The following is a 13951-nucleotide window of genomic DNA, read 5'->3' as shown; positions in this document are numbered from 1 at the left end:
CGTACTATTGTTGAGATGCCTACCAGACGTCACATGGAGACCTATGACAGCCCACTGTACAGGATAGACGAGTGGAGGGGAACAGCTCAGATCAGAAACGGACACAAACGAGGCGTGAAGGTCAGAGGCAGTCCTCCGTCTGTGTCCGTAGGTAAAAGCTCCTGGGACCCAGCTGTGCCGTTCATTCACCCGCCCTCTGCGGCCACTTCCGCACTACAGCGCAGAGCTACGTAGATGCAACGAGGCATATGGCCCACAGAAACTACAAACTAAAAACCCAGCATATAAAACAAAACACCTTGCTCTTTATAGAAAAAGTCTGCCAAATTATATCTAATGAATAAGAATGTGAAGCTCTAGATGACAAGATCCCTTAGAGCGAGTGCAGATAAAGACAGGGTCTCAGGGACCGTGCCTGGGGACACTCCTGTCTTTCAAGGTCAAGACGATGAGAAGAAATCTGCAAATGGTGAGGAAGACAAGCCTTGGCTGAGGAGGAGAGAACAGCGTCAAGACAGATGAAGAGTGAGAATTACTGAGCAACATGGAAGTCCTGGGAACACGTCGGGATGTGCCTCACTAAAGCGGCCCAAGGCGAACAGGAGCAGGGAAATTACAGAGGTGGAGTTGGGGAGCAGACACACTCAAGAAGCTTTATTCTTAAAGAAAAAAAAAAAAAAAAACTAGTGCAGTAGTAGGAGGGAGATGTGAGGCCAACAGGGAACCTGGCTTGCCCGACCCACAATGCACAGGAAATCTGTAATTAGAGAACACAAATCCGTGCACACAGGAACAGAGAAAATCCACAACAGCTACCCCACTGGTCTCTCTTCTACATTAACAGAAAACCGCGGATCACTAAGAAGATCTTAAAAACAAGCAGCAGGAAGGAGAAATAGCAGCAGCAGAAAAAGTGAGAAAGCAGACAAATCAGGGAAGAGAAAAAATGAATTCATTGAGATACATTTTTTTTTTCAAGATTTTATTTATTTGAGAGGGAGAGAAAGAGCGAGTGCACAAGCAGGGTAAGCAGCGAGGCAGAGGGGAAGCAGACTCCCCGCTGTGCAGGGAGCCCAGTGCAGGACTCGATTCCAGGACCCTGGGATCACGACCTGAGCCAAAGACAGATCCTTAACCAACGGAGCACTCAGGTGCCCCTACGGAGATATACTCTCAAATTACTAATAATATAACATGAAAACTGAAAAAAAGTGGTGTTTTTGCAACTAAAAACATAATAGCCAAAATTGAACATTCAGAAAAGAAGATTTGGAATTGAAATCTCACAACCCAGAGAAGAAAGAAAAAGTTACAAAAGAGGAAAGACTTAAGACAAGTCATCCAAAAGCTCTAACATTCAACCAACAAGAGTCCCAGAAAGAAAAAAATTTAAATAAAATGGAGGGGGGAAAATTTTTCCCAAGAAATCTTAACAGAAACACTCACAAATCTTCAAAAGAGTCCAAGTGTCCAGCCAACAGCTAAAAAAAGAGCCAATTTAGACACCGCCTCAAAAAAGTTCCAAACATAGGGGTGCTTGGGTCACTCCGTCGGCTAAGCGTCTGCCTTGGGGCTTGGGTCATGATCCTGGGTCCTGGATCGAGCCTCACATTGGGCTCCTTGCTCAGCCCAGCAGGGGAGCCTGCTTCTCCTCTCCCTCTGCTTGTGCGCACACTCTCTCTCTCTCTCAAGAAAACGAGTAAAACCTTAAAAAAAAAGTTTGAAACATCAAGGACAAAGAACCGATTCTAAAAGCTTCCAGAAACAAAAAAAATTAAGTAATCGACAAAGGAATGAGGAGACTAGCTCTGACAGTTAAGTGACACCTTCAAAGTCGTAAGGAAAAGCTGATCTCCCCTACGCAGACATGAACCCATCCAGTGTGAAAGCAGAGTAAAGAAACTCCAATGGCACAGCTTCAAGGAGGGTCGTCCAACCCATATCAGCAAAGAGGTGGCCCACAATAAAGCCAGTGAGGTCTGAGGAATGTCTGTGTTAATTACTATAAGGAGTCGGTAACTTTAACATCAATAATCTAGAAACACAGCACACACAGGTTAAAAAGACAGATCAGAGGAACCAAAAATACGGAACAGTTCAGACGAGACTCACTACACAGCACTTTTCATTACGAACCCTCCTCACACCTGGACTTGGGACAACCTGCAAGTGCTGATCTGATCTTCTAGAAAACATTAAAAACACACACGAGAGAGGCTATGAATAGGATCTTCTATAAATAACATAAAAGGACTTCGTGAAAAAGGACTTGTGAAAAAGATGCCTTTTTCACATTTCTGCCGGTTTCCCACCTCTGTTGCTTACAGCTGAACTTGGCATTACGAGACCCTCAACTAAGAAGTGGAGAACCGAACCTTCACTGCACTTCGGGAAAACCAAGAAATATTACTCTGCAAATGTCCACAGGAGGGCAGTGCACCCCTCTTCAGTCCAACACAAAATTAACTGGACACTGACTTTTTTCTTGAATGTCATTTTCACGTCCACTTTAGAATCCTCTCCTAGAAAGCACTGAACGGTTGTGGCCTTCATAACGAGGAAGCCGGCAGCGTATACATCTGCAGCACGTATCTACTTTAAACACTATACAATATCTACGGTCAACCATTTAATGCTACTAAACAAAATACACTTTACTAACTGGACGTGTGAAGTTGTGAAAGTCGGGCCGCACCCGGGACACCACTGCGGACATTGTCTTTTCACGGTCCCCTACTTCTAAGTGCACCATCAGTAATAGGCTTAGAACTCTGCTGCAGAGGCAAAGGCAAGCTTCAGAACAGAGACCCTTCGTGACAGCGACCACCCGACTCCACCAACCCGCTGGAACCAGGCCCAAGGAATAAAAACCCATCCGGCACCCCAGAAAGGAAAGATGTAAGCTGGAAAAGGGAAAAAAGATGAAAAAAAAAACAATTAGAAGACCGATTCCGTTCGCAGTTAGTGGACACTTTTAAGGGATCTTGTACAAGATCAGGAAACCCAAGGAAAAGCACAGCATGAGGTTCTCACCTTCGCGGTTCCAGTCTGGGAACCATAGAAAATCTTCACTCCGGACACGGAGACCTCCTTCTTTTGAACAGAGATAGAACCATCTGTCCCCAAATCCTGGCTTGCTTTTGGAACAGATTTCTCCTGGGAGCTCTTGTCCTTGAAGATAAACAAGTGCACAAAGTCCATCAGGTCCGAATCCTCTCCCAGCTTCAACAGGGATGAAAACTAGCAGACACTGACTGACTTTTCTCCTGATCCCTCTGGTGTCCTCCTCAAATAATGACCCGTGGGTATACGGTTGGGTCCCTGAAAGGCGGGACCCAGGCTGGTTGAGACCATGAAGACCCCACTCCCCCCACACCCACACCACTCGCGCGCACACCCATGCGAGGTGGGCTTCACCGAAGCGGCACCGATCCTGAGTTCGTGGTGAGGAAGGAGGAGATCCCTGCCCTTTGGAGAGGGGTAAGAGACTCTTTGTTTACAAGTTTACTTTTCCACTAGGGAGTCTTCCTGTAACTTAAGAGGGAGACACCCACAGCCCCTCAAAACATACCTATTTAGCTTAGTCCATAGTAACTTAGACTCTGAAAACGATAATAAATGCTTCAGGCATAAAAAAAAGTCGAGACTGCACGGAAAGTGCAGGCTCCTCTCGGCTCTTCCGAAACCCGAGAGAACCGGCCCCTCCGCGTGCCCGGGAAGAAGGAGCCGCTTACCCGCCTCCTGACGACGATCTGGAAGCAGATCCACAGGCTGATGCCACAGGCCAAGCCCACGTACACGTAAAACCTGTTTGTCCACAGCGAGACCCAGGGCGACGCGGAGTCCCAGGCGCCCGCGGGATCTGCATCGGAGGGACACGCGAGAGTGACCTGACTGGGAGCGCACGACGCGGCTCACCCCGGCCGCAGGGACACAGACGGAACCGACCTTCGCCTTCACGGACCGGGTCGGACACCACAGAAGCGGCGCGGCCGCACCGGGAGCAACAGGACACCGCACAGACAGCGCGCACCGGGGGCGACAGGACACCGCACGGACAGCGCACCGGGGCGACAGGACACCGCACGGACCGCGCGCACGGGGGGCAACAGGACACCGCACGGACCGCGCACCGGAGGCGACAGGACACCGCACGGACCGCGCGCACCGGGGGCGACAGGACACCGCACGGACCGCGCGCACCCGGAGCGACAGGACACCGCACGGACGGCGCGCACCGGGACCACAGGACACCGCACGGACCGCGCACACGGGGGGCGACAGGACACCGCACGGACCGCGCGCACGGGGGGCGACAGGACACCGCACGGACCGCGCACCTGGGGCGACAGGACACCGCACGGACCGCGCACTGGGGCGACAGGACACCGCAGGGACCGCGCACGCGGGACACGGCGCTCGGAGCCCGCGACGCTGACACCCCGCACGCGGCCTGCGCGGCGCTCCCTCCGCGGAGCTTCCCGCCTCGGACACCCCGCCGCCCGCACCGGGTCCGCCGCCGCCGCACCCCGCACCGCCCCTCCCGCAGCGCGGAGACAGACCGAGCCTCCCGGTGGGACCCGCACGCTGGTCAGAGGGCGAGCCCCGAAGGCGGGCGGCGGGGTCGGGGTCGGCGCCCGGCGCGGGAAGCACGGAGGGCCCGGCGCACGCGGGGAGGAGAGCCGGCGCTTCGCCCGCGCGGGACTCAGGGCGGACGCTCGGTCCCCTCCGGGCCCATCCCGAGCTCCGCGGGGGCAAGCCCGGCCCGGGTCCCGCCGGCGGCAGCAAGCGCCGAAGCACGGGCCCGAGCACCGCGCTCCGCGGGGAGACGCTCCGGGGACACGGCTTCCTCCCTCACCCGCCGCACGCGTGCCGCCCGCCGGAGGGCCCTTACCCATGCTCCTCCGAGCCCGGCCCGCGGGGCACAGACCCCGGGACCGCAGACCGGGAGAGCCCGGCGCCTGCGCGCGCACGGAGGCCGCCGAACTACCCTGAAGCGCGGCCAGCGAGCCCCGACGCTTCAGCGCTGGGGGCCGCCATGCCGGTCGCCGGCGCGTCGGGATTGGCTCCGACGGGAAGGGGCGGGCCCCGAGGGAAGCCTCTCCTACAGGTCCGCGCGAGGAAACCGGCCCTCCCGATCGCGTTCCGATTGGCTCCGACGGGAAGGGGCGGGCCCCGAGGGAAGCACCGCCCACGGCTCCGGGTGGCGCTCCCGAACAGGTGCGAAGGCGCAAGGGGCGTGTCCAGAGGGGGCGGGCCAGGGAGGCGTGGCTCCCGGGAGACACGCCGGCGGGAGCAGGGCTTCCGGAGAGAGCCGCGTCCGCCCGCCGCTGTGCGCCGGGGCAGGTCCTCGGTGGGAACGCAGCGACCACAGAAAGGGCTTGTTTCGGGGACTGTGGCTGTGGACCGGCGATTCGCTGAGCTAGCTGGGCGCGTCTGGAAGGAGTGGACACGGACGCACTTAGAGCTAACGTAACTGGCTTTAATCTACCCCAGCGAAGAAAGAGGGAGAAGGACACAGGGACGGCAAAGCGTTGGTCATCGTTGAAGCGGGGCGATGGGCTCGCGGGGGTTCGTCATCTTTTTGCTCAACTTCATCTTAGTTTTTCCGCAATAAAGAGTTAAGGTCGGGTGGCCTCGAGCTCTGCGGAACCAAGAGCGGCGGACGCTACGTTTCCGCCCGGTCGCGGAAACGGCCGTGCCCCGCTCAGTCAGGGCGGTTTAACTCATTGGCGGAAGTGTATTACGTGAAAGAAGAGAGCCTCGCTTGTCGGCTGCGGAACGACGTCGTAAAAGCCGCAGCGCGCAGGCGTTGTGGCTCCCTTTTCCTCTTCCGACTTCCGCCACACCCGACGCCTGCGCAGTAGGTCAGCCGGGTGTGGGGACGGCGGAGCCGCGCGGCTCGGGTCTCCACAGCGAGCGCGGGTGGGCCTCGGGCCGGCGGCGCGAGTGAGCCTCGGCAGCGCGGCCCCGTCTGCGCGCGGCGGCCATGTCCATCTTCACCCCCACCAACCAGATCCGCCTGACCAACGTGGCGGTGGTGCGCATGAAGCGCGCGGGGAAGCGCTTCGAGATCGCGTGCTACCGCAACAAAGTGGTCAGCTGGCGCAGCGGCGTGTGAGTGCCGCGCCGTGGGGGCGGGGGCGCGGGGGGCGCGGGGCGGGGCGGGGCGTGCGGGCGTTGACGCGCCGTGTCCCGCCGCCGGCAGCGAGAAGGACCTGGACGAGGTGCTGCAGACGCACTCGGTGTTCGTGAACGTGTCCAAGGGGCAGGTGGCCCGGAGGGAGGACCTGCTGAGCGCGTTCGGGACGGACGACCAGACCGAGGTCTGCAAGCAGGTGAGCCGCGGCCGTTCCCGGCGGGGCTGCGCCTGACCGGGCCGTGGGGCGGGGCGCGCGCGGGGCGGGAGTAGAGCCCAGCGGGCGCGGATCGGCCTGAGGGCGTGACCCGAGATGAGTCAGGGTCGGACCGCGTGGCCGAGCTGTCTCGGGAGGGAAGCTTAGCGTCCGTGCGGTGGCGCTGGTGTCCGGTGCGCAGCGTGGCCGGCGCGGTCACCGACTGTCCCGGTCATCCCCTGTCGCGGTCACCGCCTGTCGCGGTCACCGCCTGTCCCGGTCACCGCCCGTCCGCCAGCAGTGCTGCCGCGGTCCTGCCAGCGGAGCGCGACCCCTCCTGGCGGCTCTGGGAGGTCTCCTGCGGGACGTCAGACCTCCGACCCCTTTCCCGTTTCCTGCGGCCCGACTCCCCGCCGGCACCGCCAACTCACCGCCAAGAGTCCGCTGTGGTTTTGTTCGTCCCTGTTGGCTGTTCTGCGTTACACTCCAGAGAGGTCACACGGTGCCGTCCTTCTCCGACTGCAGAGCATCGTCCCTCCGGGTCTGTCCCTGTCACTGCAAGTGGCCAGACCCGGTCCTTCCGGTGCTGAGTCGTACTGCGTGTGAGCCTGTGTACACGCGCGCCCGCACACTTTCACACGAACCGTGCCTGCCTTGTCCGTCTGCGAACCCTCGGCTCCTGTCAACCGCGGCCGGGGACGGTGCGCCCGACTGCGAATGACTGTGTTAATGCTCCGCAGGGCAAGTCTTGGGTCTCACGGTATTTCCGCTCTTAACTTTGTGAGGAGCCGCGTCCCGTCTTCTCCGTGGCTGCCCCAGTTTTCGTGCCCACCAGCGGTGCGAAGGGCTCCTCCTCCTCCACGTCTCCAACGGCAGTTACTGTTTCTTGGTGTTTTGGTTTTTTTACTCCAGTAGTTCCGACAGGCATGCGGTGCTCACTGATGGTGGTTCTGACTTGCGTCCCCTCGGTGACAGGTGACGTGAGCATCGTTTTGTCTGTGTGTTGGCCGTCCGCACGTCTTCCTTGGCAAGCGTCTGTTGAGGTTCTCTGCTGTTTTTAGTCACATCATTTGGGGTTTTATTGTGTGGCATCATTTTTAATAATTCAGGACAGGAACAATTTCGCCACGCTCCCCAAAATTAAGTGTTCCACTGATCTGCAGTACTTTGTCCGTTTATGTATTTTCAGTGTAATATACCTGAAAATAAGAATTTCTCTTCAAGGTTTTCACCATTGACCCCTGTGTAATACTGCCTTTTCCCCTGTCCCTACCTAAACAGGGAAGATCCGGCACCAGGTAATGCAGTTTCTCCTGTAGGTGCAGCTCAGACCCTTACTGGTGCCTCAGTAGCTGAGGAGGATGGGACTTAGTTTCTCCCCAAGTTATTAATTCCTGTGCTTAGTTCACAAGTAATGCACAGTGAAAACATTGCATTTTTAAATCTGTTGGGTTTTCTAGATTTTGACGAAAGGGGAGGTTCAAGTGTCAGATAAAGAGCGGCAGACGCAGCTGGAGCAGATGTTTAGGGACATCGCGACCATCGTAGCCGACAAGTGTGTGAACCCTGAGACGAAGAGACCGTACACGGTTATCCTGATTGAGAGAGCCATGAAGGACATCCACTATTCAGTCAAAACCAATAAGAGTACAAAACAGCAGGTGAGTGCTTTTCGGTGTCAGGAAGTATCCAGATAAAAATCAGTTTTCTCTGAAGAAAATATTAAGATGGTCTGTAATAATAACAATACTACTTAGAAGCAGTGGGGTAGAGGTTTTGGGGAGGGGGAAGGAAATGCGGGGGTTATAGGGAGGAGTAGGGGAATTCTTTTTTAACAAAGCACAGATGTACTACAGCTCACCTGTTCCTTTCCAGATCAGTCCTTTAAAGATTAAATTTGGGGTTTTTTTAAAGATGTATTTATTTATAGGGGAGAGAGTGTGCGCACAATCTGGAGGAGGGGCGGAGGAAGAGAGGGAGGGTCTCTAGCGGACTCCACACTGAGCGTGGAGCCCACCACAGGACTGGATCCCACAAACGTGAAACCATGACCTGAGCCGAAGCCAAGAGTCAGATCCTTAACTGACCGAGCCGCCCAGGCACCCTAGAACTTGGGTTTCTAAAGAGTCGTCTCAACTTGTGTTTTGTATTTTTTTGTTTACACATATTTCATGTGCCACACAAAAAAGTCATCTCTTTATAGGGTGTAATTCAACAGCATGTTCACAGTTCGTGCAGCCTTCCCTGTTACCTAATTTGAGAACATTTCTGTCACCGCCCAGAAGAAACCCTGTCACATTAGTAGTCACTCCTTGTTTCCTTCGTCTCACAAGTGTTTGGGAAATCTGTTTTGTGTCTCTACAGACTTTTCTATTCCAGACATTTCATAGAAATGGAATCAAGTGGCCTCTGAAGGTTCATACCTGTTAAAGCACGTCAGTACTCATTCCTTGTTAGGACTCAGTAGTGATCATTGTATGGAAGTACCGTATTTTGTTGATGGATATTTGGGTGGTTTCTACTTTTTAGCTATTATGAATAACGCTGCTGTGAAATTCTATGTGTACGTTTTTGTGTGTACGTGTTTCCATTTCTCTGTACCCAGAAATGGAATTCCTGGGTCATGCGGTGGCTATATTTAACTTTGAGGAAATGCCAAGCCATTTTCTGAAAGAGCCGAGGTGTTTTACATTCCCACAGTCCATGCTCAGGGGTTCCAGTTTCTCCACGTCTTTGATGATGTTTGTGATTAATCTGCCTTTTTTACTAGAGCTGTCCTGGGTGTATTCTCCTGGGTTTGGTTTGCATTTCCCTGATACCTGTGACTTCAGCGTATTCTCATGTGCTTATTGACCCTTAGTCCTCAGTGGAGAAAACACTGTCTACGTCCTTTGACCCTTTCTTAATGATCTGTGTCTTCATTACCCAATCGTAAGTGTCCTGTACATGTTCTAGATGCTGGTGCCTCATCAGATGTACAACCTGCTTGCGTCTTCTCTTCCTGGGTTGTCTTTCCACTTTCTTGACACTTTTATGAAACCCAAAGGTTTGTCTTCGTTAAGTCCCAATTTAACACTTTTTTCCTATGGTTGCTCGTGTTCTCTGTGTCCTAAGGACTGGCGCCCAGTTCAGCCAGATAGAACCCGCTTGGTTTTGGATCCCTTCCAAAGACATGCAGCAGAAGCAGCAGCGAAATATGGCCATTGTTTTCCATTTTGTCTTCCTAGGCTTTGGAGGTGATAAAGCAGTTAAAGGAGAAAATGCAGATCGAACGTGCTCACATGAGACTCCGGTTCCTTCTCCCGGTGAACGAAGGGAAGAAGCTGAAAGAAAAGCTCAAGCCCCTGATCAAGGTCATAGAGAGCGAGGACTACGGCCAGCAGTTAGAGATTGTGAGATGAACACACTCTTGTTCCTTTGCTTCTGTGTTACCAGAGTCCTCCATTCTGTGGTCATAAACGCGTAACTGACACTTAGAGGGTGTGAACAGTAAGACATTCCCAAGACCTCTGACATAGAATTAAGTAAGAATGTCAAGTTCTAAGTCAAACTAAATCATAGTTAGGCACACTTGGGATTTTGCTGTTGTTAAGTCCGCACTCATTTTGGATGAGAGACTATATTTTACAGGGAGTGTTCTGTTACAGAAAATGGGAAATAAGACTAAAAGTTGGACAGTCTTATTTAGCACAGAATTTTTTCTTTTTGAAGATGCATTTATTTGAGAGGGTTTGGGGGGGCAGAGGGAGAGGGAGCATCTCAAGCAGCCTCCCTTTTCAGTTCGGAGCCAGACCCCACGCTCAGTCCCACAGCCCTGAGTTCACGATCAGAGACAAAACCAAGGGTCAGATGCTCAACAGACTGAGCCACCCAGGCACCTCCTACCACAGGACATTTTGTAGAAGCAACAAAAACCTTGTGTCTTGGGTCCTCACCCCACGGTGTCAGGCACAGTATAGGGTCCGTTGTCTGCAAATTCATGCCTTCAGATTCTGCAAGAGCTTCCGTGTAAATGAGTCTAGACGGACCGGGCGCATCCCCGCAACAGGGAGCAGCACAGCCGACATCCTGACGTTCCCAGATCTTTTCAGAACGTCACGTGTGATTTCTAAGTGGGCCTTCGAGCTGCTTTTTCTCCTTCAGATGTCCATAAAAAGTGGTGCTTTCACAGAACTTTAATGTTCGTGCTAAATTTTAATGCAAAAGAACCATAGTATTCTTAGTCCCATTCCCTTTATAGCCAAGGAATCCAGAGACGTCCTCAGGCAGGGAGTGGACTCCCCCCGGGGCTACACACACACTTACAGAAAGAGGCCGCTCTGGCAAACAGTATGGCGGGTCCTCAAAAAGCTGATACAGAGCTACCTGCATCCAGCGATGGGAGTACTAGGTGTTTACGCAGACGGTACAGAAACACCGATTTCAAGGGGTACATGCAGCCCAATGTTTATAGCAGCAGCAGCCGCCTCAGCCGCACTACGGAGAGAGCCCGAGTGTCCACCAGCGGCTGAAGGGAGAAAGAGCTTGCGGTGTACGTGTGCAGTAGACCGTGGAGCAGCGGTCAGAGAGTGAGATGGGCCGTCTGCAGCAGCGTGGCCCGAGCTAGAGACCGTCACGCTCAGCGAAATAAGTCCGAGAAAGTCCGATACCTGTGATTCACGCACATGTGGGATTCAGGAAACAAAACATGAACATGAGAGGGGGGAAAAACAACAATGGAGGGAAGCAAACCATAAGGGACTCCTCGTGAGGATAGAAGACAAACAGGGATGACGGAGGGGGTGGCCAGATAGGGGTGGGTACCGAGGGCACTTGTTATGATGAGCGCAAGATGTTACTGCGTAAGCCACGAATCCCCAAGTTCTCCCGAAACCAGCAGTGCACTGTGCTGGCGAGAATTTAAATAAAAGTTGGGAGGGGTGGGGAAAGACAGGCTGGACTTGAACCCCGTCTGGTGCCCGCTGCGTGGTCTTGGCTCCTGCGCTGTAGAGCTCGAGCAGTAGGCACGCTCGGAAAGTGCGCGTTTGTCCCCGGGACGGTGGTGCTGTGTCACTCTGTCTTCACGAGGTGAGCAGCTGTGTTCGTGTTTCAGGTGTGTCTGGTTGACCCCGGCTGCTTCAGAGAAATCGACGAGCTGATAAAAAAGGAGACGAAGGGCAGAGGTTCCTTGGAAGTGCTCAGCCTGAAAGACGTGGAAGAAGGAGATGAGAAACTGGAGTGACCCGCGGCAGGCTCTTCTGCTCAACACTACAGCACCCTCTGCCCCACAGTCCCCTCCTTTCTGGTCCACCGAACTCAGATTCTGACGTTATCCGTCCTTGTGCTCATGTACACAAACACACTCTTCTGATAGGTAGTACACTGTGGGGCTCGCTCAGTTTTAGTTATAAAGTGGGGTTTCGGGCAAAAATGAAAAATGCAAGATGGTAAGGGCAGAGAAGCATTTTGCTGCTGTCTCCTGCCCGGACTTCCCAGCCTGCAGGTGATCCAAGGCAAGTCCGTGCGGCAACAGTTAGACTTTGTACATTATAGCAAGAGACATAGAGGAGGATATGACAAAAAGGAAGTGTTTGTTGAAAACAATGTCCTATTCTGACTTAACGAGACATGGCCTAATCCATAGCTTGGACGATGACCCTGAGTATCCGGAAGTAGCTCTGGGGAGACCCAGGACAAGCAGTTCTCAGTGACCGTGCGGCCCTAACCTTTGTGATTCCCGGTAAAGAATAACGTCCTTGGTTTCTGAACCTTAAAGTTTATAATATATGTTAACAGAGTGGAATTATATGTAATCAATAAAAGCACTCTATTTTTTATTGGATGACAGCGTGTGTTTCTAGACCGCTTCCAGGCTCCCTTCCTTTCCTCTGCCGCCGTCTAGTGCTCTGGGGAGTTCTCAGCAGGACGAAGTAAGTCCCGCGAGGGGTGCTTAGAACATGGCCTCTTCCAACGGACACCGGATAAGTCTTCGTGATTTGGGAAGTAATTGAATACAATTATTTTGGTACATAAACACTTAAATGGACAATGCAAGTTTCCTAAAATCTACTTATCTTCAGAAGAGATGTAGAAACAAACTGCGGTTTCACTCAAAATTAACATGTGGTTGTATTCTGTGGACGGAAGTTTTTAACTGAAGGAGTTTTGTATTTGACCAGGCCCATTTGGGTTTTATAAGCACACGCAATTCACTGCTAATGCTCGTTCTCAGAAACGGCCCATTTAAAAATAATTGATGGAAATTGCAAAGTCAAATTGTTTCTCACAATGTCAGAAGAAGTGTTCCTGCTGGGTGTCTCGGGAACACACACTTCCTGTTGCGCTGGAATGAGTCCCCGCTCTGCTGCCAGTTCCTAAGGTGGCGTTCCGACTGACTCCGCTTTCCCGGTGAAGTTCGTTGTCTCATGAGGATGATCTGAACTTGAAGGCCCAGAAGATAGTTTTTTAGCCAACGAGATTGACACTTTATCTCCAGCTTCGACAGTGTTTCAGGTTGGAAATCCTACTCACTGGAAATGTTCGCTTAGCTGCATCTTGAGTAGGAAGGTTCAACGGTTAGGTAGCCCCTGAAGTTTTTCTCATTATTCATCTAAAAAGCTGGAGCCTTAAGAAATGTAAAATGTAGATCACATAATGAGTCAGAGCCTATAAAAAGTAAGTTTTACCACATACTAATCTCATTTCTCAAAAGTATTTACATGGTTGTGCTGTGTTACTTAACAACTTATTTATTGGGGAGAGAGGCGGGGGGAGAAGGAGCAAGGAAGAGGGACAAGTAGACTCCACACTCAATGCAGAGCCCAACGCGGGGCTCTATCCCAGGACCCCAAGTTCATGGCCTGAGCTGAAGCCAAGAGTCAGGTGCCCCACACCGTGTAACTATGGACCAGAAATTATTACCAGATGATTGGTAGAAGGGAAGTATCCTCAAGGTAGGTCACCATGTTAGACCCGGTTTCTGAGCAGGAGGCAGTGTAACACCCCAGAAGACGTTTTAGTGTAAAAATTAGTCCTCCTCCTTCAGGAATAGCAAGTAAACAGTATAGGGACAAAGTCTCCTGCAAAACACGTAATTTCTAATGAATTCACTTCTAAGTTCCTGTTTCCTTGGCTTGTGTTTCCATTTGCTGCTTCTCAAGGCTCCACTTTGTCCTCATAGATACTCTGATTTCCGAAACAGCTGCAGAATCTGTGAAATGCAAGTGCCCCGCAGCTCCCCCACACTCCAGCCTCCCGCCTCCAGCCCCCACGCTCACTCCACGCACTTCCAGACGCTGTCCTGAGCGGGGCGGGCGGGGGGGCAGGGTAATTCGCCATTTCTGTTTACTCACCGTAATACCCCACCCAGGGCTCCCAGGTGCCTCCCGTTCTCAAATGTGTTCGCAGGAAAACAGTTTCCTCTTGAAAGGACCAAAGAATGTCAAATGACAAACTTCTCTCATAGGTCTTCATCATTTTACAAATTCATGACAAGCTGTTGCATTTTCTGATTCCAGCTCTCTACGGTAAGAATTAATACAATTCCACATCCAAGTTTTGCAGAAAAATTGAGTGTACTCAGCTTTTCAGAGAATTCTGAGCAATTTCTCTACCAAATTTGCTCAAACAAAACAATG

At 52.7% G+C, this 13951-nt stretch overlaps 2 protein-coding genes across 3 annotated transcripts in view; one reads left to right on the top strand and one right to left on the bottom strand.

Moving 5' to 3' along the window:
• LOC123934211 (S-adenosyl-L-methionine-dependent tRNA 4-demethylwyosine synthase TYW1-like) overlaps positions 1-5045 on the bottom strand; it is a 200662-nt gene extending 195617 nt beyond the window's left edge. The window contains exons 1-3 of the mRNA XM_045994245.1: positions 4895-5045; positions 3735-3862; positions 3034-3171 (exon numbers count right to left, since the gene is read on the bottom strand). Coding sequence (XP_045850201.1) covers positions 3034-3171; positions 3735-3862; positions 4895-4898 — 270 coding nt within the window. The 5' untranslated portion in view covers positions 4899-5045. The remainder of the gene's footprint in view (positions 1-3033; positions 3172-3734; positions 3863-4894) is intronic.
• Positions 5046-5304: 259 nt separating this feature from the next.
• On the top strand, positions 5305-12156 carry SBDS (SBDS ribosome maturation factor). 2 transcript variants are annotated; one of them, XM_045994027.1, is made up of 5 exons: positions 5305-5571; positions 6209-6338; positions 7796-7996; positions 9563-9727; positions 11428-12156. In XM_045994027.1, the coding sequence occupies exons 1-5, from the start codon at positions 5558-5560 to the stop codon at positions 11554-11556; spliced, it is 639 nt and encodes a 212-aa protein (XP_045849983.1). In that variant the 5' UTR covers positions 5305-5557; the 3' UTR covers positions 11557-12156. The 2 variants fall into 2 exon arrangements, with proteins under 2 accessions (XP_045849983.1, XP_045849982.1); XM_045994026.1 differs by lacking the exon at positions 5305-5571 and adding an exon at positions 5874-6117.
• Positions 12157-13951: the final 1795 nt, after the last annotated feature.

This window comes from Meles meles, chromosome 21, assembly GCF_922984935.1.
Source record: "Meles meles chromosome 21, mMelMel3.1 paternal haplotype, whole genome shotgun sequence".
In the NCBI taxonomy this organism is placed as follows: domain Eukaryota; kingdom Metazoa; phylum Chordata; class Mammalia; order Carnivora; family Mustelidae; genus Meles; species Meles meles.
This window is presented reverse-complemented; position numbering and strand designations above follow the sequence as displayed.